Below are 27,013 nucleotides of genomic sequence, written 5' to 3'. Positions count from 1 at the left end.
AAATCATATATATAATTTGAATTAATATTATTATGTTATTAATTTTAGTTAATATATATATATATAAATATATATATATCCTTATGCTTAACCTTTTTTTTTTTCTTTACAGAACCTCCCAACAGTGTTAGAGTCACTGATATCACGAAGAACTCTATTAGTCTAGCCTGGCAGAAACCCTCATATGATGGTGGAAGCAAAATTACTGGATATTTAATTGAAAGGAAAGATGGTCCAAAAGGCAGATGGTCAAAAGCTAATTTGACAAATGTTACTGACACCAAGTTTACTGTATCAGGCTTGACTCAGAATGAATCTTATGAATTCCGAGTCATGGCTAAAAATGCAGTTGGTTCAGTCAGTAACCCATCTGCAATTGTTGGACCAGTCACATGTGTGGACACTTATGGTGCCCCTGAGGTTGATCTTCCTCAAGAATATCTTGATGTTGTGAAATACAAAGCTGGTGCTACGGTTCAGCTTAAAATTGGTATTGTTGCTAAGCCTCAACCAACAATTGAATGGTACAAGGACGGAAAAGAACTTGAGTCTGGAGCTCAGATTTCCATTTCCAACACCACTGAGTTTACATGCATTTCAGTCAGGGAAGCCACTCGACTGAATACTGGAACATACGAACTCAAGATCAAGAATTCTTTAGGCTCTGCATATGCTGCGGTTAGAGTACTTGTCCAAGGTAAGTTTCAATTTTTACTGCTAAATAACTTTTCATAACTTGCATCATATTTATCATCACATCTAATAATAATTCTGTTTTTTGAATAACATTTTTAATGTGAAGTAATTAAAAAGTGGATGTATTAAATATAAAATAAATATAAATATTGTATGCCTTGATGCATTAACTTTGATAGGCCTAATCTGAATCATTCTGACTTTTTGCTCACTTTTTTTTCAGACAAACCTGGACCCCCTGCTGGAGAGATACAGTTTAAGAAAATCACAGCTGATACTATGACCATCATGTGGGATCCTCCAGCTGATGAAGGTGGCGCAATGGTCACCCACTACATTGTGGAGAAACGTGAGACAAGCAGAATTATGTGGTCCATAATCTCTGAAAAATTGCAAGACTGCATTGTCACAGTCCCAAGGCTAATTAAGGGCAATGAATACATATTCCGTGTTCGTGGAGTAAACAAACATGGAGTTGGTGATCCTTTGGAATCTAGACCAGTAATAGCACAGAATTCCTTTGGTAAGGAGGTTTTACTGCTTATATATTTAATATGAAATTTGTTATCAATTGTGATTTAATATATATTTTTCTTTTCACAGTTCATCCTAGTCAGCCTTCTAAACCTCAAGTCACCATGATTACAAGGTCAACAATGACTGTGGTGTGGGAAAGACCAAGTTTGGATGGTGGCAGTGACATTGATGGATATTACTTAGAGAAACGAGAGAAGAAAAGTCTACAGTGGTTCAAGGTTATAAAAGATCCAATCCGTGATACCAGACAAAAAGTCCACAACCTCACAGAAGGAAATGAATATCAGTATCGTGTTTGTGCAATCAACAAAGCTGGTGCAGGTCCATATTCTGATGTCTCCATCTTCTACAAAGCTTATGACCCAATTGGTAAGTTTTTTTTCTCTAGATTGTTTTTTAAGAATGTGAATATAAATATGTACAATGTATGCAATCATAAACATATATATTGCTGTTTTAGATCCACCAAGTGAGCCAACCAAGCTCAGAGTTGTTGATTCAACAAAGACATCAATTACTCTTGGATGGGTGAAGCCTGTTTATGATGGTGGGAGCGAAATCACAAGCTATGTTGTTGAACAAAGAATAGCTGATGAGACAGAATGGGTCACTATAAGTTCTAAAGGAGAAGTAAGAACTACTGAGTTTGTTGTGTCCCATTTAAAACCTGGAGTTTACTACTACTTCCGTGTCTCTGCTGTGAATTGTGTTGGAACTGGACGTTCGATTGAGATTGTGCAGCCAGTGCAAGCCAAAGATATTCTGGGTTTGTACTTTTTACTTGTCAAAATTATTAAATGGTTTATACTGATTTTCCTTACAATAACCTGATCAAATATGTTTCTTTTTCAATTTAACAGAGGAAGCTGATGTGGATCTTGACATCTCAATGTCAACTCAGTACATAGCTAAGGCTGGTAGAGATGTTGAAATTGTAATTCCTCTCAAAGGTAGACCTGCTCCAAATGTAACATGGCGAAAGGGAGACAAAAACATTAGTGGTGATGCAAGATATGCCATCAGAAACACAGAATACTCAACCACACTGATCATTCCAAAAGTCACAAGGGATGATACTGGCAAATATCTTCTTGAAATTGAAAATGGAGTTGGGGAGCCAAAAACCATCACAGTGTCTGTTAAAGTATTGGACACACCATCTGCTTGTAACAGGATGATAGTGAAGAATGTGACAAGAGGTAAACTTACTCTAAGCTGGGAACCACCTTATATTGATGGTGGCTCTCCAATCACAAATTACGTTGTTGAAAAGAAGGATGCTAAAATGAAGGCATTCACTATTGTGACAAATGAATGTGCCAATACAACCTATAAAGTTGATGGACTGTCTGAAGAAATTTCTTATTTCTTCCGTGTTTCTGCTGAAAATGAATATGGTGTTGGCGATCCTTGTGAGACTGAGCAGCCTGTGAGAGCAACAGAGATGCCTGGTGCTATAAAAGATCTTGTATTGGTTGACTCAAGTAATACATCTGTATCACTGGCATGGACAAAGCCAGATCATGATGGTGGCAGTCACATATCTGAGTACATTATTGAGAAAAAAACAAAGGAAGAAGAATCATGGAGCGCTGGTGGCACATGCAGACGTTGCCAGTGTGAGGTAACCGAACTTAAAGAGCTTTCTGAAGTTTACTTTAGAGTTTTTGCAAAAAATGAGAAGGGTCGCAGTGACTTCTCTCAAATCGGGCCAATCACTGTAAAGGACTTCCTTATACCACCTGAGGCAAACCTTATTGACTATCCTAATGGAGAATTAAGTGTTCGCATTGGACAAAATGTTAATATTGACTTACCCTACAAAGGTAAACCCAAACCAATTATTCAGTGGATGAAAGATGATGTTCTACTCAAGGAAAGTGAACAAGTTCGTTTCAGGCAAACAGAGAACAAGGCTAGTCTCATTGTAAGAAATGCAAGAAAGGAAAATGCAGGAAAATACACCTTGGTACTTGATAACAAACTTGTCAAGAACTTCTTTGACATCAAAGTCATTACACTTGGGCCACCATCTCAGCCCATAGGCCCAATCCGTTTTGATGAAATTAAAGCCCAGAGTATTATTATCTCATGGGATGTACCCCAAGAAGATGGTGGAGGAGAGATCACCTGCTACAGTGTAGAAAAGCGAGAGACATCTCAAGCAGCATGGAAGCTGGTTTGCTCTAGTGTGGTCAGGACAACATTCAAGATACCAAATTTGGTTAAGGGTACAGAATACCAATTTAGGGTGCGTGCAGAGAACAAATATGGCGTAAGTGATCCTCTAACCTCACCAGATGTGGTTGCTCAACACCAATATAAGCCACCAGGTCCACCAGGAAAACCTGTAGTATTCAATGTTACAAGTGATGGCATGACTGTTCAGTGGGATGCCCCAGGTTTTGATGGTGGTTCTCCAATCACTGGATACCACCTTGAGAAGAAAGACAGGAACAGCTTATTGTGGATGAAAGTGAATACCAGTGTTATTTCTGGAAGAGAATACAGAGTCATTGGACTTATTGAAGGTCTGGAATATTCATTCAGAGTGTATGCACAAAACAATGCTGGAATGAGTCCGGTCAGTGAACAGAGCAAACACAAACTGGCAATTTCCCCTGTTGGTAAGTTTTAATATCGTCTTTGTTGTCACATCAATCCATGATGACAATTTTACAATGTTTAGGTTTGTAATTGTGCCATTTTTTTCTCATTAGATCCTCCTGGCACACCTAACTGCATTGATGTTACAAGAGACTCTGTAACACTTCAGTGGGAACCACCAAAACGTGATGGAGGCAGTAGGATTGTAGCATACAGTGTTGAAAGACGTCAAGGAAGAGCACGTTGGTTGAGATGCAATTTCATCGATGTTAGCGAATGTCAATTTACAGTAACAGGCCTTGCTGCTGGTGATCGCTTCGAATTCAGGGTAATTGCCAGAAATGCTGTTGGAACAGTTAGTCCACCATCTCAGTCCTCTGGCTACATCATGACCAAGGATGAAAGTGGTATGTACTGGCAAAGGCATCAATTGCATATTGATCAACATTTTTATTTCAATTCGTCAATGGAGATTTTGTCAAAGCAGCTTAGCAGTTCTAGTAAATTGAAACTGCTTCAATACAGTTTTCACAGTTGAATTTCAGTTTAGTTTAGTTCTGTGTAATGTAAAGCACTGCTAAAAGGTGTGTATGTTCAGATTGTTCAGCATTAAACATATTCTAATAAGTGCACATTTTTCCAAAGGAGTTATTTAAAAATAAATAACTTTTAATTTCTTTTTAGTCATCCCTCAAATTGAATTTGAAGCTGAGAAATCCCTCACCATCAAGGCAGGAGAAAATATTAAACTCAGCTGCAGTATAAGTGGACGTCCTGTACCTCAAGTTATTTGGTATAAAGATGGAAAGGAAGTTGACAAAATGCTTGTTGACATCACAACTGTTATTGGATCAAGCTCGCTGTTTATCAGAGATGCTGACCGTAATGACCGTGGTGTCTACACAGTTGAGGCCAAGAACAGTTCAGGCACAACAAAAGTGGATGTTCTTGTTAGAGTCCAAGGTATGGTCTGAGAAAAGTTTTGATTTATAAAAATTACAAAGAAAAGGTCTCAATTTTTTCATTGCTTATTTGTATTCTGTGTTCTGCAGATACTCCTGGACCACCTGAAGGCCCACTTCGCTTTACAAATATATCTGCAGAGAAAGCAACTCTTTGGTGGAGCCCACCTGAAAATGATGGCTGTGCAGCTATCAATAATTATGTGATTGAGAAGCGTGAGACTTCCAGAATTTCATGGGCACTTGTAACATCCAAGTGTGAAGCCTGCTCCTTCAATGCCACAAAACTGATTAAAGGAAATGAATATCAGTTCCGTGTATCTGCTGTCAATAAATTTGGAGTTGGCAAGCCACTAGAGTCTGATCCAATCATTGCTCAAATGCAGTACAGTAAGTTGTTCTTGATCCAGTTCTTTGCTAATTTAGTATTAATTGTTCTTTTCTTTAACACGTTTTTATATCTCACAGCTGTGCCAGATGCACCTGGAACACCTGACTGCACTCATGTGACAGGAAACAGTATTACACTGTGTTGGACAAGACCAAGACATGATGGTGGAAATGAGATTAAGCAATACATCCTTGAAAGACGGGAAAAGAAGAGTTTGAGATGGGTGAAGGTTTCAGCTAAAAGACCAATAACTGAGCTTAGGCACAGAGTAACAAACCTTACAGAAGGGAATGAATATGAATTCCGTGTTATGGCTGAAAATGGTGCTGGAATTGGACCTTCAAGTGGTATATCCAGATTGTTTAAGTGCAGAGAGCCAACAAGTGCACCCAGTGCACCAACTATGGTGAAGGTCATTGATTCCACCAAGATGTCTGTTACCCTGGGATGGACCAAACCAGTGTTTGATGGCGGTTTGGAAATCATTGGTTACATTATAGAGATGTGCAAGGCAAGCCTTGAGGAATGGCACAGAGTCAACAATCAGACGTGCATCCAAACACATTACAAAGTAACAGAGTTAGAGTCAGGTGAAGAATATAAATTCCGTGTTTGTGCTGTCAATGGTGCTGGCAAGGGAGAATTCTCTGAGACTCCAAATGTAGTACAAGCAGTTGACAGACTGACCTCGCCAGAAATTGATATAGATGCAGACTTCAAGCAAACACATATTGTGAAGAATGGCGGAATTGTTAAACTTCATATTCCCTTCCGTGGAAAACCAGTCCCACTTGCCACATGGACAAAGGCAGATGGAGATCTTGGTGTAATGGTGGATATAAATACAACCGATACATTCAGCACCTTGACAATTGAAAATTGCACTAGATATGATGCTGGCAAATATACACTCTCTCTTGAAAACAACAGTGGTCGTAAAACCATTACATTAACAGTCAAAGTGTTGGACACACCTGGACCTCCAGGACCTCTTTCATTCAAGGATGTGACAAGGGGTGCTCTGACACTCATGTGGGATGCACCATCAAATGATGGAGGTGCACGTGTTCATCACTACATTGTCGAAAAGCGAGAGGCAAGTAGATTAAGTTGGCAGGAGGTCAGTGAAAGGTGTACACGTCAAATCCTGCGAGTGATCAACCTTGATATTGGTGTGGCATACTGTTTTAGAGTTACCGCTGAAAATCAATACGGCAAAGGTGAACCATATGAAATGACAGAGCCTATTATAGCTACAGAAGAGCCTGCATCTCCCAAGCGGCTGGATGTTATTGATACTACATCCTCAACAGCTAGCCTAGTGTGGATGAAGCCTGAGCATGATGGCGGAAGCCGTATTACTGGATACATTGTTGAGACTAGAAAGAAGGGCTCTGCTAACTGGGTTGTTGGAGGTCAAACTAAATCTCTGAAAATGGTTCTTGAAGGCCTGGTTGAGAACACTGAATATGAGTTCCGTGTAAAGGCTCAGAATGATGCTGGCATAAGTCACCCACGAGATGCACTAGCCTCTGTCATTATAAAGGAGCCACGTATAGAGCCAACCGCAGATCTGAGTAGTATAGATAAACAACTCATTACTTGCAAAACTGGAAATTCTTTTGCCATTGATATTCCAATAAGTGGCAGACCAGCCCCAAAGGTAACATGGAAGCTTGAAGAAATGAAACTTAAAGAAACAGACAGAGTGTCGATTAAGATATCTAAAGACAGAACTACTCTGCTGGTTAAGGATGCCAAGAGAGGCGACAGTGGAAAATATTATCTCACGCTTGAAAATGCAGCTGGATCAAAGACATTTACTGTTACGGTTATTGTCATTGGTAGACCAACCCCACCAACTGGACCTGTTGAAATTTCAGGAGTATCATCAGAATCCTGTGTATTGACTTGGGGAGAACCTAGTGATGATGGTGGAACGGACATAAGCAATTATATTGTTGAGAAACGTGAGTCTGGCTCCACAACATGGCAGGTTGTGAATTCAAGTGTGAAACGGACTACCATCAAAGTAACTCATCTCACCAAGTACATGGAGTACACTTTCAGAGTCTCTGCTGAGAACAAGTTTGGTGTTAGCAAGTCCATTGAATCTCAAGCTATTGTTGCTGAACATCCATTCAGTGAGTATTTAGTATGATGTAATATTAACTGACTATTAACTGATTTTCTTTTAGATTTTATTGTCTTGTTTTTATTCTAATACATGTAACATTTCTAATGTGTTTTCAGTCTCACCCAGCCCACCAACTCGTCCAGATGTAGTTTCTGTGTGTGCTAATGCAATTTCTATTCGTTGGGATGTGCCATATCATGATGGTGGAAGCCAAGTAACTGGATACTGGATTGAAAAGAAAGAGCGTAATACCATTCTTTGGGTGAGGGAGAACAAGATTCCTTGTCTTGAGTGCCATTACAAGGTGTCCACCCTTATTGAGGGCCTTGAGTATCAGTTCAGAGTATATGCGATGAATATTGCTGGTTTGAGTAAAGCAAGTGAACCATCAAGACCAGTACTGGCTCTAAATCCAGTTGGTAAGTTTTTTACTTTCTTCTATAATTTGTATATATTTAATGGTGGCTTAATATTTATCAAATGCAAATATTTGTATTTAAGATCCACCTGGCACACCAGAGGTTTATGATGTAACCAAGACCTCAGTGTCTATTAGATGGTCTGTGCCATTTAATGATGGTGGCAGCAAGATTGTTGGATATGTGGTTGAACGCAAGGCATCCAGTGATGATGAAGAAGCTCGCTGGTTGAAGTGCAACTATACCACAATCACAGAAAACTTCTTCACTGTTACATCGCTCCTCGAGGGAGAACAGTATGAATTCCGTGTTATTGCCAGAAATGGTGCTGGAGTCCACAGTATGCCATCTCAATCATCAGGACTTATAACATGCAAAGATGAATACAGTAAGATGGTTGCTTAATATTTACAGTACATGTACAACATAAATATGTGCTGATACGAATATTTATTAATACATTTTATTAATTAATTGCAGCACCACCTAAGGCCGAGCTGGACAGTAAACTTGTGGGTGAGACAATCACTATTAGAGCTGGATCAGACCTTGTTCTTGATGCTGCTGTTGGTGGAAAACCAGAACCTAAAGTCTTTTGGGCTAAGGGCGACAAGGAGTTGGATCCTGGAGAGAAATACTCTCTGACATACACAAGCACAAGAGCGATGGCAATCATTAAATCATGTGACAGAAACGATACTGGAAGATACATCCTTACTGTAAAGAATGCAAGTGGAATCAAAACATCTGCTGTCAATGTTAAAGTACTTGGTAGGAACATAATAAATAACAGTCTTCAAAGCATTTTATTTAAAAAAGGGTTTTTGCTGTATATTTCATGGTAATATATTTTTCATTTAAGATACACCTGGTCCACCTGCGGGTACAATAACAATCAGCAGGGTCACAGAGGAGAAATGCACAGTTTCCTGGAAGATTCCTCTGGAGGATGGTGGAGATCATGCCAGTCACTATATTGTTGAAAGACGTGAGACAAGCAGACTCAACTGGGTCATTATGGAAACTGAATGCAAGACTCTGTCTTGTGTCAGCACGAAACTGATCAAAAACAATGAGTACATTTTCCGTGTCAGAGGTGTAAATAAATACGGGCCTGGTGTACCCCTAGAGTCTGAACCAGTTATTGCAAGAAATGCATACAGTAAGTATGATTAAAATTATTATGTATTAACATTTCTGTTAATAATCAAGAATCTAAATTCTAAATATTAAAATTTGTCTATAATTTACATTATAGCTGTTCCAACACCTCCGGGAACTCCAGATATTACTGCTATTGGAAAAGAGCATGTTATTATCGAGTGGTTTAAGCCAGAGAATGATGGTGGAAGTGAAATTAAAAACTACCTTGTGGATAAACGTGAGAAGAGCAGTGTTAGATGGACAAGAGTAAACAAAACCTACACCATTTATGATACACGCCTGAAAATCACTGGTCTCCTTGAGGGTAGTGATTATCAGTTTCGCGTTTCAGCAGTCAATGCTGCTGGCACCAGTGCTCCAAGTGATGTATCTCAGTATGCTCACTGTAAAGACCCAACATGTGAGTAAAACTGTCCTGCAAGGCTCCAAATATTTTAAAGACTTAAATATTTAGAAACATGCTTAACCTGCCATTTCATTTTACAGATACCCCAGCACCACCATCAGTTCCTCGTATTTCAGATACCACAAAGCACAGTATTAGTATGACATGGACACGACCAATGTATGATGGTGGATCTGATGTCACAGGCTATATTGTTGAGATTCTGGAGGAGGGAACAGAGCAGTGGTATAGAGCCACGCAGAAGACATTGACCAGTACTCAGTACACAGTAACTGGTCTGGCAAGTAATAAAAAATACAGCTTCAGAGTGGCTGCTGTCAATGCTATGGGTACTGGGGAATTCAGTGAAGGCAGTATCGAAACTGCACCCTCTGAAAAAGTTGGTAAGTTCTTATGTTTGGATCTGCATGGTTAAAGCCATCATCAAGCTAATTCTTGCTCCTAAATGCCTTTTTGCGTACATAAATACTGCATAATTTTTATTGCTATGTTCTCAGAAATCCCTGATATTGAGCTACCTGATGAACTTAAGAAGACTGTTTGCATCAGAGCTGGCAACACTTTACGTCTTAATGTAACTATATCTGGAAGACCTGCACCAGTTATTACCTGGAGAAAGACTGGAATTGACCTACAGTCCCGTGGTTTCATAGATACCACAGAAAAGACTACATCATTAATAGTGGAGAAGGTACATCGCTATGATGCTGGAAAATACACAATTGAGGCAGAAAATCCATCTGGCAAGAAAATTATTACAATTCTCGTCAAGATTTATGGTGAGTAATTGTGTGCTATTAATAATGAATACTGTGTTCTTAACGTTACTGTATTCAAAATATAATTATAATGTATTCTTGTATCTTATAGATACTCCTGGACCATGTGGTGCAGTAAATGTTAAAGATTACACTAAAGAGTCAGTTGTAATCACATGGGATGTGCCTACTATTGATGGTGGTGCTCCCATCAACAACTACATAATTGAAAAGCGTGAAGCTTCAATGAAATCTTACAAAACAGTGACAACAGAGTGCAAGAAGACATTATACAGAATCACTGGACTGGAAGAAGGAACACAGTACTTCTTTAGAGTGTTGCCTGAGAATATATATGGTATCGGAGAACCTTGTGAAATTACTGAACCAGTGCTGGTTTGTGAAGTTCCATCTGTTCCTCAAGATCTATATCTCATTGATACAACAAAGTCTACTGTCATTCTTGGATGGGAAAAACCACTTCATGATGGTGGCAGCAGACTTTCAGGCTTTGTCATTGAAGCCTGCAAAACTGGAACTGATCGATGGATGAATGTTGCTAATGTGAAATCATCTGTGCTGCAACACACAATTGACTCACTGACTGAAAATGAGCAATATCTCTTCAGAATCAGAGCTGAAAATAGCAGAGGTGTCAGTGAGCCCAGAGATCTCATGACACCTGTAACAATTCAAGAACAGAGAGGTAAGGTATTAGAAACTTGAATGAAACCGGAAAGCAAGTCAATATAAGAAAGTTACACACAATGTATTGCTTGTTTAAATGTTTAAATATAGGTATTTCTATTATCATTACAGACATGCCGAAGATTGACTTGACTGGTATCCCTCAAAAGATTGTCAATGTGCCAGCTGGTAAGCCAATTGTGCTCAACATTCCCATTAAAGGAAGACCTGCACCAGTCTGTTCATGGTCGTTTGGTGGAGTCAAAATGAAAGACAAGCTTGACCGGATTAAGATTGAAACAACTGCGAAATTCACCAAACTGGCAGTTCGTGAAACCACAATTGATGATACTGGTGACTACACTCTTAATGTGAAGAATGTCACTGGAACAGCAACTGAGGTCATCAAAGTTATTATTCTTGGTAAGAAACATTTTATTTTTCCTCCCAGTTTTATAGGTCCACAGCCATAAGCAACATTTTTATTATTATATGTTTTTTAACTTAACAAATGTATTTCTTCTCAAGATAAACCTGGAGTACCTGTTGGGCCTATGAAAATTGAAGAGGTTGATGCCACATCTGTGACATGCAGCTGGGAACCACCTCAGAAAGATGGAGGTGCAAATATCAGTGGCTATATTGTTGAGCAACGTGATGCACATCGACCTGGATGGATGTCTGTTTCTGAATCTGTCACAAGACCCGTGTTCAAATTCACAAGACTTGCAGAGGGAACTGAATATGTATTCCGTGTTGCAGCAACAAATCGCTTTGGTATCGGCGGGTTCTTGCAATCTGAGGTCGTTGAGTGCAAGAGTGCCAAAAGTATGTTTTTTTTCATAATCCAAATGTTTTCTATTTATGTTTATTGAAATTTAACTTCAAAATATTCGAATTCAAATAAAACTGTTATTAATCATCTTTTTTAAGCTGTACCTGGAGCACCCAGCACACCTGAAATACTTGATGTGTCTCATGATGGTATGACTCTTACTTGGACACCACCCGAGGACAATGGTGGTTCTACTATTGCTGGCTACATTATTGAGCGCAAAGAGGCTGGATCTGACAGGTGGCTTCGCATCAATAAGAATCCAGTGACGATGACAAGATACAGAGCCACAGGACTTATTGAGAGTCTTGAATATGAGTATAGAGTGACAGCCATAAACTCTAGAGGCACTGGAAAACCAAGTGCAAATTCTAAACCAACTATTGCAATGGATCCTATTGGTATGTACAAAAGAGTAAAAATGTACAAATTTATAAAAATTGTATAGAAGGAACTCTTTTGTCAGTAGACTAAACGTGTGTTTGTGACTAAACCCAGTGTGTTTATTTAATTTTCTTTTAACAGAGCCTCCTGGTATTCCACTAAATCCGAGAGTTACGGATACCACAAGAACATCCGTTTCTCTTGCTTGGTCTCCTCCAGAAGAGGAGGGAGGAGCTGCTGTAAATGGCTATCTTATAGAGATGCAAAAAGTTGACCAGGTTGAATGGACAAAATGCAACACAACACCAACAAAGATCTGTGAATACACTTTGACACACATGCCCCAAGGAGCTGAATACAAGTTCCGTGTGATGGCTTGCAATGCTGGTGGAGCTGGTGAGCCAGCTGAGATTCCAGGAGTGGTAAAAGTTGCAGAAATGCTTGGTAAGCTAAAATTCTAAGAAAAGTTCTAAATCCTCAGAATAAGAATGTAAACTTGTATTAGTTTGTCATGTACATTGCATTATCTTTTTGTTATGCAACAAATTTATTTTATTTTCAGAATACCCTGACTATGAGCTGGAAAAAATTTACCAGGAAGGCTATATTGTCAGACAAGGTGGTGTCATCAGACTATCGGTGCCCATCAAGGGCAAACCCTTACCAACATGCAAGTGGACAAAAGAAGGTCGTGACATTTCTCACAGAGCTATGATTGCAACCAGTGAAGAACGCACTGAGCTTGTGATCAAGGAAGCCCATAGAGATGACACCGGTACCTACGATCTTGTGTTGGAAAATAAATGTGGAAGGAAGGCTGTCTATATTAAAGTGAAAGTTATAGGTCGTCCAGATCCACCTGAGGGTCCTCTTGAATTTGATGATATTCAGGCACGTTCAGTCAGAGTAAGCTGGAGACCACCATCAGATGATGGTGGTTCTGATATATTTGGTTACATTGTGGAGAGGCGTGAAGTACCTAAAGCAGCTTGGTACACTGTGGATTCACGTGTCGCTGATACATCACTTGTGGTGAAGGGACTGAAGGAAAATGTTGAATATCACTTCAAGATCACAGCAGAGAACCAGTTTGGCATTAGCAAATCTCTGAAATCTGATGAATCTGTCACACCAAAGACGCCTCTTTGTAAGCATTTTATCATTCGTTTTTATATAGATTTATAATAATTATTTTTAAATAATTGCATGTCATGATTATTATTTTGTTGCTTGCTTTTCAAGGTCCACCAGAACCTCCTAGTTTCCCTCCAGAAATTATGGATGTTACAAAGACAACAATTGGTCTGTCCTGGTCAAGACCAAAGGATGATGGGGGCTCTCGTGTCACTGGATACTATGTTGAAAGAAGGGAGATTTCCACTGAAAAGTGGGTGCGTCATAATAAGACTCATATCACAACAACAATGTATACTCTCACTGGCCTAATCCCAGATGCAGAATACCAGTTCCGTGTGGTTGCTCAAAACGATATTGGTCAAAGCGAGCCTGGTCCTGTGTCCGAGTCAGTTGTATGCAAAGATCCATTTGGTATGTACACCCGCTCCTCCCTCTTTCCCCACAAAAAGCTATATATTTATATATATATATATATATATATATATATATATATATATATATATATATATATATATATATATATATATATATATATATATATATATATATATTGTTCTTTTTTTGTATCCTTAACTTTTTCTTTGTGTTCAACAGATAAACCAGGGCAACCCGGTGAGTTTGATATTATCTCTATAACCAAGGACTGCATAACCATTCACTGGTTGCGTCCTGAATCTGATGGTGGAAAAGAGATCCTTGGGTACTGGATTGAATACAGGCAAGCAGGTGAAAGTGCTTGGAAAAAGTGCAATAAAGAGCGCTCAAAGGACAGGCAGTTTACCATTGGTGGACTCATGGAAGCAACAGAGTATGAGTTCAGAGTGTTTGCTGAGAATGAAACTGGACTGGGTAGACCAAGACGAACAGCAATGGGCATTAAAACCAAACTGAGTGGTAAGTTAATGCAATGTCAATTTGATTTTTTTTTTCTGAAACAAATTCACAAATGCGAGGTGACTAACATGTTTAAATTGTCTTCTAGTTGGAGAGGCTCCATGCATGAAGGAGGATATCAAAGATACTACCACTAAATTAGGAGAGTCTGGAACATTAACATGCCAGATTATTGGAAGACCTCTTCCTGAAATTAAGTGGTATAGATATGGAAAGGAGTTGATCCAGAGCCGAAAATACAAGATGAGCTCTGATGGCCGAAACCACTCTTTATCAGTAATGACAGATGAACAAGAAGATGAAGGCTTGTATACTTGCAGAGCCATCAATGAGGCGGGTGAAATTGAGACCAGTGGAAAACTTTTATTGCAGGCTGCACCACAATTCCATCCAGGATTCCCATTGAAAGAAAAATACTATGCAGGCTGTGGAACTAGCCTACGTCTTCATGTGGTTTACATTGGTCGCCCTATTCCACAAATCATGTGGTTCTATGGCAAGAAGCCCCTCAATCCATCAGAGAATGTTATAATTGAAAACACAGAAAGTTACACTCATTTAGTTATCAGAAATGTTCAGCGTAAAACAAATGCTGGAAGATATAAGGTGCAACTCAGCAACAAATTTGGCACAGTTGACACTGTCCTCCGTGTTGAAATCCAAGGTACATCTGAGTCTGTTTTAATGAAAAAAATAACCTGAAATGGCATTACCCATGTTTATAATGCATACAATGTGTTTACAAATGTTACAAATTTAATAACTCCTTGTCTTTTAGACAAACCTCTCTTGCCTGAAGGACCAGTCGTTGTTGATGCTCTATTGAAGAGTTCTGTGATCATTAGTTGGAAACCACCAAAGGATGATGGTGGATCAATGATCACAAATTACATTGTAGAGAAACGTGAAGCGAAAGAGGGTGAGCAATGGCATCTTGTATCATCGGCTGTCTCAGGAACCACATGTCGTGTTCCAAACCTCATTGAGAGCTCTGGATATTACTTCCGGGTTTCTGCACAGAATCAGTATGGAATTAGTGAATCTCTTGAGATTCCATCTGTTGTCATTATCAAGAGTCCATTTGGTGAGTGTCATGCATTAATTTATTAAATACCATATATATATATATATATATATATATATATATATATATATGTGTGTGTGTGTGTGTGTGTGTGTGTGTGTGTGTGTGTGTGTGTGTGTGTGTGTGTGTGTGTGTGTGTGTGTGTGTGTGTGTGTGTGTGCGTGCGTGCGTGTGTGTGTGTGTGTGTTACAACACTAACCAAATCCATTAATTCTTTTAACAGAGAAACCTGGAGTACCACAACGGCCATTTGTTTCATCTGTAACCAAGGATTCATGTGTTGTTTCTTGGAAACCACCAACAAGTGATGGAGGTGCCAAAATTAAGAACTATTTCCTTGAAAAAAGAGAGAAGAAACAGAACAAATGGATTGCAGTTACTACAGGAGAAATCCATGAGACATCTTATACTGCTAAAGGTCTTCTTGAAGGTTTTGAATATGAATTCCGTGTCAAATGTGAAAATATTGGTGGAGAGAGTGACTGGAGTGAGATTTCAGAACCAGTCATTCCAAAATCAGATACAGCTCTCCGTGCCCCATTCTTCAAGGATGAATTGAGAGACATGTGTGTAAAATACAAGGCAAACGCAACCTTTGTCACAAAGGTTGTTGGGCATCCCAAGCCAGTGGTTAAATGGTACAAAAATGGCAAAGAAATTTTAGCTGATGGAGAGAAAATAAAGGTCCAAGAATTCAAAGGAGGTTACTTCCAACTTGTTATCAGCAATGCTGATGAAAATGATGCAGCTGCTTACCAAATTAGAGCTACTAACCAGCTTGGATCAATATCCACAAGTATGAACCTAGAGGTTGAAGGTAAATGTTTCTGATTGTTTATAGTTTTCCTAGCCCTCTTTTCCTTTTCCAAAATATTGTTTTTTTTTCTATTTGATATCATGATTTGTCTAATCAGCATTTTTTTTTTCTTCCAGTTCCTGCCAAGATTTACTTGCCATTACACCTCCAAGGCATGGGAGCTGTTCATGCCATTCGTGGTGAAGTGGTTACCATCAAGATTCCAATTAGTGGCAAACCTGATCCTGTAGTCACTTGGCAAAAGGGACAAGAGATTATTAACAACACAGCTTACCATCAGGTTATTATCACAAGGTCGTTCACCTCCCTGGTGTTCCTAAAGGGAGTACAAAGGAAGGATTCTGGCTACTACATTATTTGTGCCAAAAATCGATTTGGCATGGATAAGCAGACAGTTGAACTCGATGTTGCGGATGTGCCCGATCCACCAAAAGATGTTAAAGTCAGTGATATTGGCAGAGATACAATCACTCTCACTTGGAGTCCTGGCAATGATGGTGGAAGTGAAATTATTAATTACATTATTGAAAAGTGTCCTACCACCGGAGACCGATGGATTCGTGTTGCACAGACATCTGAATCCCAATATACCGTCATGAGTCTCTTTGGCAAAACAAAGTACCAGTTTAGAGTGATTGCAGAAAACAGATTTGGGTTGAGTGATCCATCTGCACCTACTGACCCTGTGACTACAAAAGAAGACAAGTTAGCAATTCGAAACTATGATGAAGAAGTGGATGAAACAAGAGTAGTTACAAAGGAAGAGGCACCACATTCAAAAGTCAAACATGTACCATCACTGTACACAGTTTCTGAGGAACTTGCACGTAATGGACAGTTTGGCATTGTCCATCGCAGTATTGAAATTAGTTCCAAGAAGACATTCTTGGCAAAATTCATCAAAGTTAAAGGTGCTGATCGAGAGCTGGTTGCAAGAGAAATTGAGACACTCAATATTGCAAGACATAAAAACATTCTGTATCTTCATGAATCCTTTGATAGCTTGGAAGAATACGTCCTTATCTATGAATTCCTTTCTGGTATGGACATCTTTGAGCGTCTCGGTATAAACTTTGACCTTACAGAGCAAGAAATTGTTCAGTATCTGAGACAAGTCTGTGGAGCCCTGAAGTTCTTGCATAGTAAAAACTATTGCCATTTTGATATCAGACCTGACAACATTATTTATTCCACAAGGAAGAGCAATACAATCAAGATCATTGAAATGGGCCAAGCTAGGTTGCTTACACCTGGAGAAAACATCAGGATTCAGTTCACTGCCCCAGAGTACTATGCACCGGAAATCCACACCAGTGATTTTGTAACAACTGCCACTGACATGTGGTCTGTAGGTGTTCTTGCTTATGTCCTCTTAAGTGGAATTAATCCGTTTGCTGCTGAATCAAACCAGAAAATGATTGAGCACATTTCAAATGCAGAGTATATGTTTGATAGTGAAGCCTTCAAAGAGACCAGCCTTGAGGCTATGGACTTTGTTGACAGACTGTTAACTAAGGACTGCAAGCTACGTATGACTGCCTCAGAAGCTTTGGAGCACCCTTGGCTCAAGATGAAATTGGAACATGTTAGTTCAAAAGTCATCAAGACTTTGAGACACAAAAGATACTACCAGTCACTTGTGAAAAAGGAATGGAGCTTTGTTGTTTCATCAGCACGTGTTGCCTATGGTGGTGGCTACAGAAACCAGAAAAATGTTTCCATTGGAAGAGTGAAAATTGGACATCCTGAACAAGGCTTGAGAGCAGGGCCTGTCATGCATGGATCTGCTGAAGAGGGAGGACATGTCAGGTTTGTGTGCTGCATTGAAAACTATGATCGAAACACTGAAGTGACCTGGTACTTTGGCTCCCGCAAATTAACTGCAAGCCACAAATATGAAATCACATATGCTAATGGAGTTGCTAGCATCTATGTTAAAGACATTGAAGAATGTGATGATGGATTATATAGATGCAAGGTTGTCAGTGAAGACAGGGAGGACAATGCATATGCGGAGTTATTTGTTGAGACTGTTAGGTCCTTCCGTGAGTACTACCTTGGACGCTCGCTGAAGAAACCCAGGCGTAGAATTGACAAAAGCAAAATTTTGCAGAGGCCACCAGAGTTTACTTTGCCTTTATTCAACCGTTCAGCATACATTGGTGAAGATGTGCGCTTTGGTGTAACCATAACTGTCCATCCTGAGCCAAGTGTTACGTGGTTAAAGGCTGGGCACAGAATCAAGCCAGATCCTAAAAAATACACATTCACAAGTGACAAGGGTCTTTATCAGCTCATGATACACAATGTTGACCTCAGTGACGATGCTGAATACACTGTTGTAGCAAACAACAAGTTTGGCGAAGACAGTTGCAAAGCCCGTCTCAATGTAGCACCTCATGCTGTTGCTGAGGATACTATGAGACCAATGTTTAAACGTCTCTTGGCCAATATTGATTGTGTTGAGGGGCAGAGCGTCCGCTTTGACTTGAGAGTATCAGGAACCCCAGCACCAACTTTGAAATGGGAGAAAAATGGCAAACCTCTTGAGTTCAGACCACAAGTTGAAGTTGTTCAAGAGGATGTAGACTATTTCATTCTACATATTAGAGAAACTCTTATAGAGGATTCGGGCACATACAGAGTCACTGCAACAAATACAGCTGGATCAGCAAGCTGTCAAGCTACTCTCAAAGTTGAACGACTGACATACACAAGGAGGGAGTTCAAGAGCGAGGAAGAAAGACATACATATGTAAGAAACCAAATAGAAAAGACACTTAAAATGGCACAAGAGTTCTCAAAAGCTGAAGTTGTTGCACTTAATCCTGTAGCACAAGAGGCTTTGAAAGAAGCTGCAGAATTATATAAACCGGCAGTGAGCACCAAGCATGTGCAGGGTGAGTTTGATATCTCTGATAAAGAGGATCAAGAAATAAAGAAAATTATAGAGGAAGAGAAGAAGATACGTATGCCTTATGAAATCCCTGAGGCCCGTGCACATGATCCCACTGTTCTTGATGAAGATAAAATGATCAAACACTTTGTGCCCCTATCTGACATGAAATGGTATAAAAAACTGCGTGACCAGTATGAGATTCCTGAGAGAATGGAAAGAATTGTTCAGAAGAGACAAAGGCGAATTCGTCTTTCCAGATGGGAGCAGTTTTATGTTATGCCACTGCCTAGAATAACTGATCAATACAGACCGAAATGGCGCATTCCAAAACTTACACAAGATGATTTGGAGACTGTTCGACCAGCCAGACGTTCACCATCCCCTGAATCAGAGGCATCATTTAGACTGAGAAGACGCTCACTTGGGGATATTTCAGATGAGGATCTGCTTAAGGAAGAGGACTATCTGGCAACGAAATTATCAGAAAAAGAAAGACGAGAGCTTGAAGAAGAACTAGAACTGGGTTTCTCTGCCTCGCCACCTAGTGGAAGCCCTGTGCGATTTGAGTTGTCTGCACTGCGACGTGCCTCACCAAGACCTGTTTACAGAGCTGAAGTGAGACGTGTAGAAGAGACAAAACATGTAACAACTGAGCAAGCTCGAGGCTCTCCTCCTCCTATTTCACATTTCTTGAGAAGGAGAAGATCCCTGTCTCCAACATACATTGAATTGATGCGTCCTGTATCTGAACTCATCAGACAACCTCGTGCACGCATTTCAACAGAGGCTGAAGTTGAAATAATTGAAAGAAGATCACCCACCCCTGAGAGAACTCGTCCTCGATCACCAAGTCCTGTATCTCCTGAGAGAAGATCCTCCAGATCCTCTTCTAGATTTGAAAGGTCTGCAAGATTTGACATCATGTCTAGATATGAAGCAAGGAAAGCTGCTCTTAAATCTGAGCGCAAATACCAGGTTGTAACACAGCAACCATTCAGTCTTGACCATGCTCCACGTATCACTGTAAGAATGCGCTCTCACCGTGTACCATGTGGTCAAAACACTAAATTCACTTTAAATGTACAGTCCAAGCCAGATGCCGATATCCAGTGGTTCCACAATGGACAACAAATACAAGAGAGCCACAAATACCAGTTCACAAATATGAGTGGAGTCCTGTCTCTCCAAATTAATGACTGTCAGGCTGAGGACACTGGCACATACCGTGCTCTTTGCACGAATTCAAAGGGTGAGGCATCAGACTATGCAACTCTTGATGTTTCAGGGGGAGCATTTACTACATACTCTTCAAGACGTCGAGATGAGGAGGCCCCAACAAAAATTGTACCTGATATAACAAAAACTGATTATTATCATTCAACAACAATCAGAGCTTCCTCTGCCTCAAGAACTCACTTGGAGATTCAAGAATTCAAAACAAAGTTAAGCGAGAGACATGAAGTTTCTGCCTTTGAAAAGTATGAATCTCAGAGACTTGCATCATCTCCAATTAGGTATGCATCAACTGAATACCTATCATCAGCTTCATATTCATCCTCTGAGAGACATACGACATCAGAAAAGCATGTGTCATCTGAATCTAAGTTAAAAGAATCAGAAACATCTGCTGAAGTATCGATGAAGAAAATTAAAGCTACCCTTTCAGCTAAAATACTCACAAAACCACATTCTCTGATTGTATCTGAGGGTGAGACTGCACGATTTGTGTGTGATATTGATGGAGAGCCAGCACCAAGTGTCACATGGATGCATGAGGGACGAACAATTGTCTCTTCACATCGTATTCATGTGTCTACCACACAGTATAAGTCTACCTTTGAAATTTCATCAGTTGAATATTCAGATGAGGGCAGCTATACTGTAGTTGTAGAAAATTCAGAAGGAAAGCAAGAGGCAAGATTTACCTTGGCTATTAACAAACCAATACTTAAAGAGGAGGTTACACCTATACAAGTGAAGTCACCAGAACCCTCAGTGACATCTCCGGTGCCACCAATTAAATCTCCAGAGTCAACAGTTGCTTCTCCAGTGCCATCAGTAAAGTCCCCAGAGCCCTCTGTGAAGTCTCCAGTGCCATCGGTAAAGTCTCCAGAACCTTTGGTAAAATCCCCTGTACCATCACTGAAATCTCCAGAGCCTTCAGTCAAATCCCCTGTGCCTTCAGTAAAGTCTCCAGAACCCCAAATTAAATCCCCAGAACCCACTGGTATTAAGTCTCCTGAACCTCGAATTAAATCTCCAGAGGGCATCAAGTCACCATTCAGAGTAAAATCACCAGAGCCAGCCACCTCTCTTCAGAGAGTAAAATCTCCACCTCCTCTTAAATCTCCAGAACCAACCACACCTCAAGGAGTGAAGTCTCCAATAGCTTCACCTCCCAGGGTAAAATCTCCTCCTCTTATTAAGTCTCCTGAGCCAATTGCTTCCCCTCTGAGAGTTAAGTCCCCTACAGGACTTAAGTCTCCTGAACCTCAAAGAGCCAAATCCCCACCAACAGTCAAATCTCCTGAACCAATCATGTCACCTAAAAGAATGAAATCACCACTTACAGTGAAGTCCCCAACCCCATCAAAGGAAGCACCACCAAAGATCATTCAGCAACTCAAAGCTGAGGCTTATGAAGACAAAATTAGGATGATTTTTGTTGCTGAGAGCTCATTGAAAGAGGTTGTGTGGTACAAGGATAGCAGAAAACTGAGCCAAAGCAGTCACTACCAGATTCATTCATCTGCAGATGGAACTTGCTGTCTCTATATATCTGATGTTTCAGAGGACGATCAAGGTGAATATTCATGTGAAATCATAAGTGAGGGGGGAGCAGTGTCAAGAACATCATTCTCTTTTGTTGGTCAAGTGTTTCAAGCAATTTACACAAAAGTTACTGCATTCATGGCTGCACATAAGGCTGTTCAAGGTAACATTTTCTTTGACCTAAATTAGATTAGTTTTCATTTTGTTGTCTGCTCTTCTTTAAATATTTGCCAGTACTTTAAATATTTTTTTCTTCCAGAATCTGTGTCTTCCAAAATACAAGGAGGAAGTGAAATGATTATTAAGAGGGAAAGTGCTGCAGTTAGCAGCATGCATGAAAGTTTTACCTCAAAATCCGTCCACATGGAGAGCTCAATGCAAGAGGCATCATTCAGCAGTTCAATGGCTGAGATGAAATTTGAAACTATGTCAATGTCTAGCATGTCATCCATGACATCAGAGTCAGTATACGCAATGAGCTCAAGCAGTATAATGTCAAGTCATTCACATGCTGAAGAAACTTCAGTCGGAGCAGCCCTTCACAGTGCTCAAGGTAAGGACCAATTTGACTATAACAAATATAATTATTTTAAAATTGAGCAAAACAGTTTATTATCATTTCAAACCAATTTATATTTTATAGGCTTAGCTCCTAGAATTGAAGCTCTTCCTGAAGATATCAGCATTGAAACTGGAAAGGTTCTTACCGTGGCTTGTGCCTTCTCTGGAGAACCAACACCTCGTATTGAGTGGTCTCGAGGTGGAAAGAAACTGCCTGGCGAAGAAGACAGCAGTAGGTTCCATATTGAGACAACCGAGGACCTGACCACACTCATTATCACTGGCGTGAAAGAGACCGATGCTGGGGCATACACACTTAAACTTTCTAATGAGCATGGATCTGACTTGGCAACTGTTACCATTAGTATTCGATCAAAGTAAAGCCATAATTTCTACCCCACCCCTTCCTACGTTAAGCAACTTTGTTTTTATTAAATGAGAGAGAGAAAAGAAAATCTTGATGCGTACCTGGATATCTGTTCCTGTAAATATGAACTATTTTTATACCAAACTTGACATTAATTTATGCCAAACTAGACTAAAGTCTAAAGTTATTATAAAATGTGCCATATTGGATAATTATGACTTAGGATTTTTGATCCATTTTTCTGTGACGTGTACATAATGTATATAGCCGAAGTTAACGGTTATGGAAAATGTATGAATTGTTATTTATAACAATATTAACTGAAACAAAAGGAACTAAATATTTATCAGGAGAAAGTTTCACACGGAACGAATACCCTGATGAACCTGAAACTAAACTCTGTGCCTCAACAATAAGTTGAAGTCTTTAAGATTGCCTCAACAGGTAGAGAGGCTCCCTGTTGACGTTACTTTAACTCTGAGAGACTAAGTTATACCTGCATGTTTACATGTGCAGCGATGTTACAACCATACTCTTATGCATTGTTTCTTGAATGTAAGGCCCTGAGCGCTGTTTGCATTTTACCCTCATGTAAGCTGGGCAACTAGGCCTTGTGTTCAGTCTGACTATGTCATACCACCATTTTAATGACATGCTCAATGTGCGAGCGGCCTGCACATTATGAGCAAAAAAATTTTAAATGTGCTCTCTTTCTGGCAAAGGACTGCTTGAATAAACTTTAAAAATTAACATCTCCTGGCCAATAAGCAAAGTATATCTTGCACTCCCTTGCAGAAACAGAGCCTCCTCTTGGAGGATTGCTTTGATGCATTGCGTGTTTGTGTGTTAGCTTTAGAATTCATCTTGTCAGTTGTTGGGCAAACATCAAGAGAGTGTGCCACAGCAACACCACCTGCTGTGCAATGGGAAAGAAACGGTTTAGATGCCCTGCACTTTGGTTTGATTTTATGTAGAATTGTAGTCTTATCTATATATGCAACCTCCTCGAGTATTAATGATTCAATAAAGCATGTTCACAGCACAAAAGGTTGTCGTCTTGCTTTCATTTAGTGTTCTCTGTGTGTTATTTATGGATGACACAGTGAATATTTTCCTTACAAATGTACAGTTGATAGAGACGGAACAGTACTGAAATGCAGTTCTGACTAAATTTAGTGGGCATGTGCACTTTTTATTTATTTAAGGATATATGACAAGTGTTGGGGAAAGTTACTTTTGAAAGTAATGCATTACAATGTTAAATTACTCCCTAAAAAGTAACTAGTTGCTACACTTAATTAATTTTTTTAAAGTAATGCATTACGTTACTTTTGAGTTACTTTTGCGTTTCTTTTTATTACCTGGCTAAGGCTTGATCTCTTTCAGAACTTGTATTTTTTCTTTCTTTTTTAATAGAGTTCTGCAATTAACAACACACTGTATAACCTACACCTACATTTAACTTTTAAAAAAATTAGGATAATATTATCTGAGCACTTCCTGACCTCAGAGTTATACATGTCGTATATACAGATTATTGACAGTTTAAAGCAATGTGGTTGCTACCGTTGTACTATTTTCTCTAAGTAAAATCACTGTCCGTTGAGACAATCCCTTTTTCCTTTTGTTCGATACGTTCAAAATAATGAACACATTCTCTCATTGACTGCGTGATTCATTGTGACTAATTTTAATTTAGCAATTTTTTTTCAAAGATAATTAAACTAAAAAGTAACTTAAATGTTATTACTTATTTTTTAAAAGTAAAAAATAGGTTTACTCGTTACTTAGAAAAGTAATATTATTACATAACTTGCGTTACTTTTAACTTGACTATCATATACAGGGCTCAGTTTTAACACTCTTATATGCTGAAGAGGCTGTTAACAATAAAATGAAAACATAATTTAAGGAACTGCCTATTTTAATTTTGATATTAGCAACTTAACAGACATAAAGAAATATTGAGGCATCGTGTAGCTGCATATTTATATGACTGTCATCTTCATGCATATTTACAACAAACCGGAGCCTATAACATAACTCCCTCCTTTGTTTTTCATTGAAATTACGAAACATAGCCTACCCTGTTTCTTTAATTGAATATCAGTTTTAATAATCAATAATGGCCATTATAAAAGTATTATAAAAACGTACGATAAATTTATACAATATAGGAAATAAAAGCAAGCAATAAGTTAATATGCAGAATCAGTGTCCGCAGTTACATTCATTAATATATAAACCTAACTTATCTTTTTCTCAGGTAACATGTTTTGGCTGAGCGCAAAGTAATAGATTCAAAAGACCAAAGTTGGGGAAAATGTCGTTAGATATAGACAACAAGATGAATTAAATATCACGTTTATTATTACGTAATATTATTATGTAACTTGTGTTACTTGTAACTTGACTATCATATACAGGGCTCAATTTGAATGCCAGCCCCCTGCATCCCGTTTTTTGAAAGAAAAAAAAAAACAACATAAATCATTCTCCCTGTATAACCACAATCTCCATTAGGGATAAAGTGGTAATACTAAGTGAACATACTTTTCAGAAATTACCACCTTTTTTTTTGTGAAATAAACCTGACTAATGTCCAAACTCTGAAATAGTCTGTATTAGGGCTGGGTGGTATGACAGTATATATCGTAACCGCAGAACAAAATGTCTACCATAAAAATAATATGTAAATAAGTATATGTAGATAAGTGGGCGTGGCTAACAATCCTTTCACTGGTGGGGTGGCCAACATGCAACATGCCAGAGGCTGAGAAAGACGCTCTGTGGGAAAATATATATTTTCATATTTGTTTTATTTTCCTGTTACTTGAGATATATATTTTATAACTATATATACATACATATATATATATATATATATATATATATATATATATATATATATATATATATATATTATACTTTTTTTCTTCTTTCTTGGAATCTTCTATGTTAGCAATAACAACTTTACCTGTTAAACAAATAGCAATCCCTAGCACAGACACTACCACTGTCACGGCACTACATAAGCTTGAATAATATTTTAGTCTACTCTGACAGCTGTTGCACACAGAAAAAAAATATTGTGGTAAGTAAATTACAATAGTAACTGTATTGTTTATGTGTCCTTCTAAACATGTTCATTCATATTCCCCCTGATTACAGTTTTTCTCAGTGGCTTTGGTGCATTTCTCACAACACTATTTACATTTGCACAACAGTTAAAGCATTTTTCAAAACAATTAGTACAAACTGCAAAACCTAGTTAATAACCTGCAAAAGCGTGTCACTTGCTCAAAATGGATAGCTCATTCCTCAAAGGCAAGTATTGATGTTAATGAAAGTGTCAGTGTCATTAAGATGAAAAGTCCTGACACCATTGTTTATGAACAAGATAGTTAAATGTACATTTTTTCCAATGCAATAAAGTCTGATTTTAGTGACATTTCCTGAAAATGCTCAAGACAGCACTATATTCTATTTGCACAGCCATTTGAAAACTACAGTAAAGTTAGACATCACTGAGTTTAGTGAGGTATCTGAGTACAAGACACTGCATATGTATGTTTCAGATTTTTACAGCATATGCTCTTTACAATTCTAATATATTCACAGCATTGTGCAAAATAATAAATACACCATTATTTACAACAAACAAAAACATCCTTTGGCTAGAGCTGTGCACAACTGTAAACAATATTGCAGTACATATTGGAACTGAACCTGCAACATACATACTGTAGGTCTGTAAATCATTCATGAAGTTGTTTAATTTAGAAGACATTTTCAGGAAAAAAAAAAAAGATTTAAAAATATTTGTATAAAATGTTCTTGACAGATTTTTACAACTAGTTCAACATTTTTGTATGTAATGACTCAAGTAATGAAATGAGGACTAATAGTTTTAAATGGAATAACTATTCAGCATTCACAAGTTTAGTTAATTTTGACTGACATGACAAAAGCAAATGATAATGTTATAAAACAGCAGAGAGTTGTATGAAAGCAATTGATGCATGTCTAAATGCATTTGCAATTTGTTGGAAGGAATGAGAAACTGCTACTATGATGTGCACAAATGACTAAATGTTTTGAGAAATGCAAATGTAAATAGTGTTGTGAGAAATGCACCAAAGCAACTGAGAAAAACTGTAACATACAACCAGACTCTCAAGTGAAATAACTTTTTTTTTAAAAGAGCAAATAATAATAACAATAATAACAATAAAACTAGAACTTTTTTTTAAATGGAAAATTATAGTGGTAAATAATAATATTTATATTATTAGTGGTGCTCAGGCCTTAATAATACACTCAAAAAATATATTTTTAACTTGTTTAAACTGAGAAAAGGTGTAAATGTATGCCTCTGGGTTGAGTACAGATTTTAGGACCTGAGAAAAGAATCGTCACTTGCACAGATTGTGCAGAGCACACAATGAAGCATTCAGCAGCACAGATACTTTTGACTACTCTTATTAAAATACATTTGA

The 27,013-nt window shown here is 38.6% G+C and overlaps 1 protein-coding gene across 1 annotated transcript in view; it reads left to right on the top strand.

Moving 5' to 3' along the window:
- Window positions 1–23,561, top strand: part of ttn.2 (titin, tandem duplicate 2) — a 174,867-nt gene extending 151,306 nt beyond the window's left edge. Inside the window, 30 exon segments of the mRNA XM_056465825.1 lie at window positions 113–697; window positions 920–1,219; window positions 1,300–1,602; window positions 1,694–1,999; window positions 2,094–3,860; window positions 3,954–4,247; window positions 4,525–4,803; window positions 4,893–5,192; window positions 5,271–7,337; window positions 7,447–7,749; window positions 7,832–8,137; window positions 8,230–8,520; window positions 8,612–8,911; window positions 9,008–9,313; window positions 9,400–9,702; window positions 9,817–10,098; window positions 10,190–10,783; window positions 10,897–11,187; window positions 11,293–11,592; window positions 11,698–12,000; window positions 12,125–12,427; window positions 12,546–13,130; window positions 13,226–13,531; window positions 13,715–14,014; window positions 14,103–14,678; window positions 14,793–15,098; window positions 15,322–15,915; window positions 16,032–21,749; window positions 21,846–22,139; window positions 22,230–23,561. Coding sequence (XP_056321800.1) covers window positions 113–697; window positions 920–1,219; window positions 1,300–1,602; window positions 1,694–1,999; window positions 2,094–3,860; window positions 3,954–4,247; window positions 4,525–4,803; window positions 4,893–5,192; window positions 5,271–7,337; window positions 7,447–7,749; window positions 7,832–8,137; window positions 8,230–8,520; window positions 8,612–8,911; window positions 9,008–9,313; window positions 9,400–9,702; window positions 9,817–10,098; window positions 10,190–10,783; window positions 10,897–11,187; window positions 11,293–11,592; window positions 11,698–12,000; window positions 12,125–12,427; window positions 12,546–13,130; window positions 13,226–13,531; window positions 13,715–14,014; window positions 14,103–14,678; window positions 14,793–15,098; window positions 15,322–15,915; window positions 16,032–21,749; window positions 21,846–22,139; window positions 22,230–22,528 — 19,061 coding nt within the window. The 3' untranslated portion in view covers window positions 22,529–23,561.
- The last annotated feature ends 3,452 nt before the right edge of the window (window positions 23,562–27,013 follow it).

The sequence above is a fragment of the Danio aesculapii genome, chromosome 9, assembly GCF_903798145.1.
Source record: "Danio aesculapii chromosome 9, fDanAes4.1, whole genome shotgun sequence".
Classification (NCBI taxonomy): domain Eukaryota; kingdom Metazoa; phylum Chordata; class Actinopteri; order Cypriniformes; family Danionidae; genus Danio; species Danio aesculapii.
Note: the sequence above shows the minus strand (reverse complement) of the source record. Positions and strands in the feature narration are given on the sequence as shown.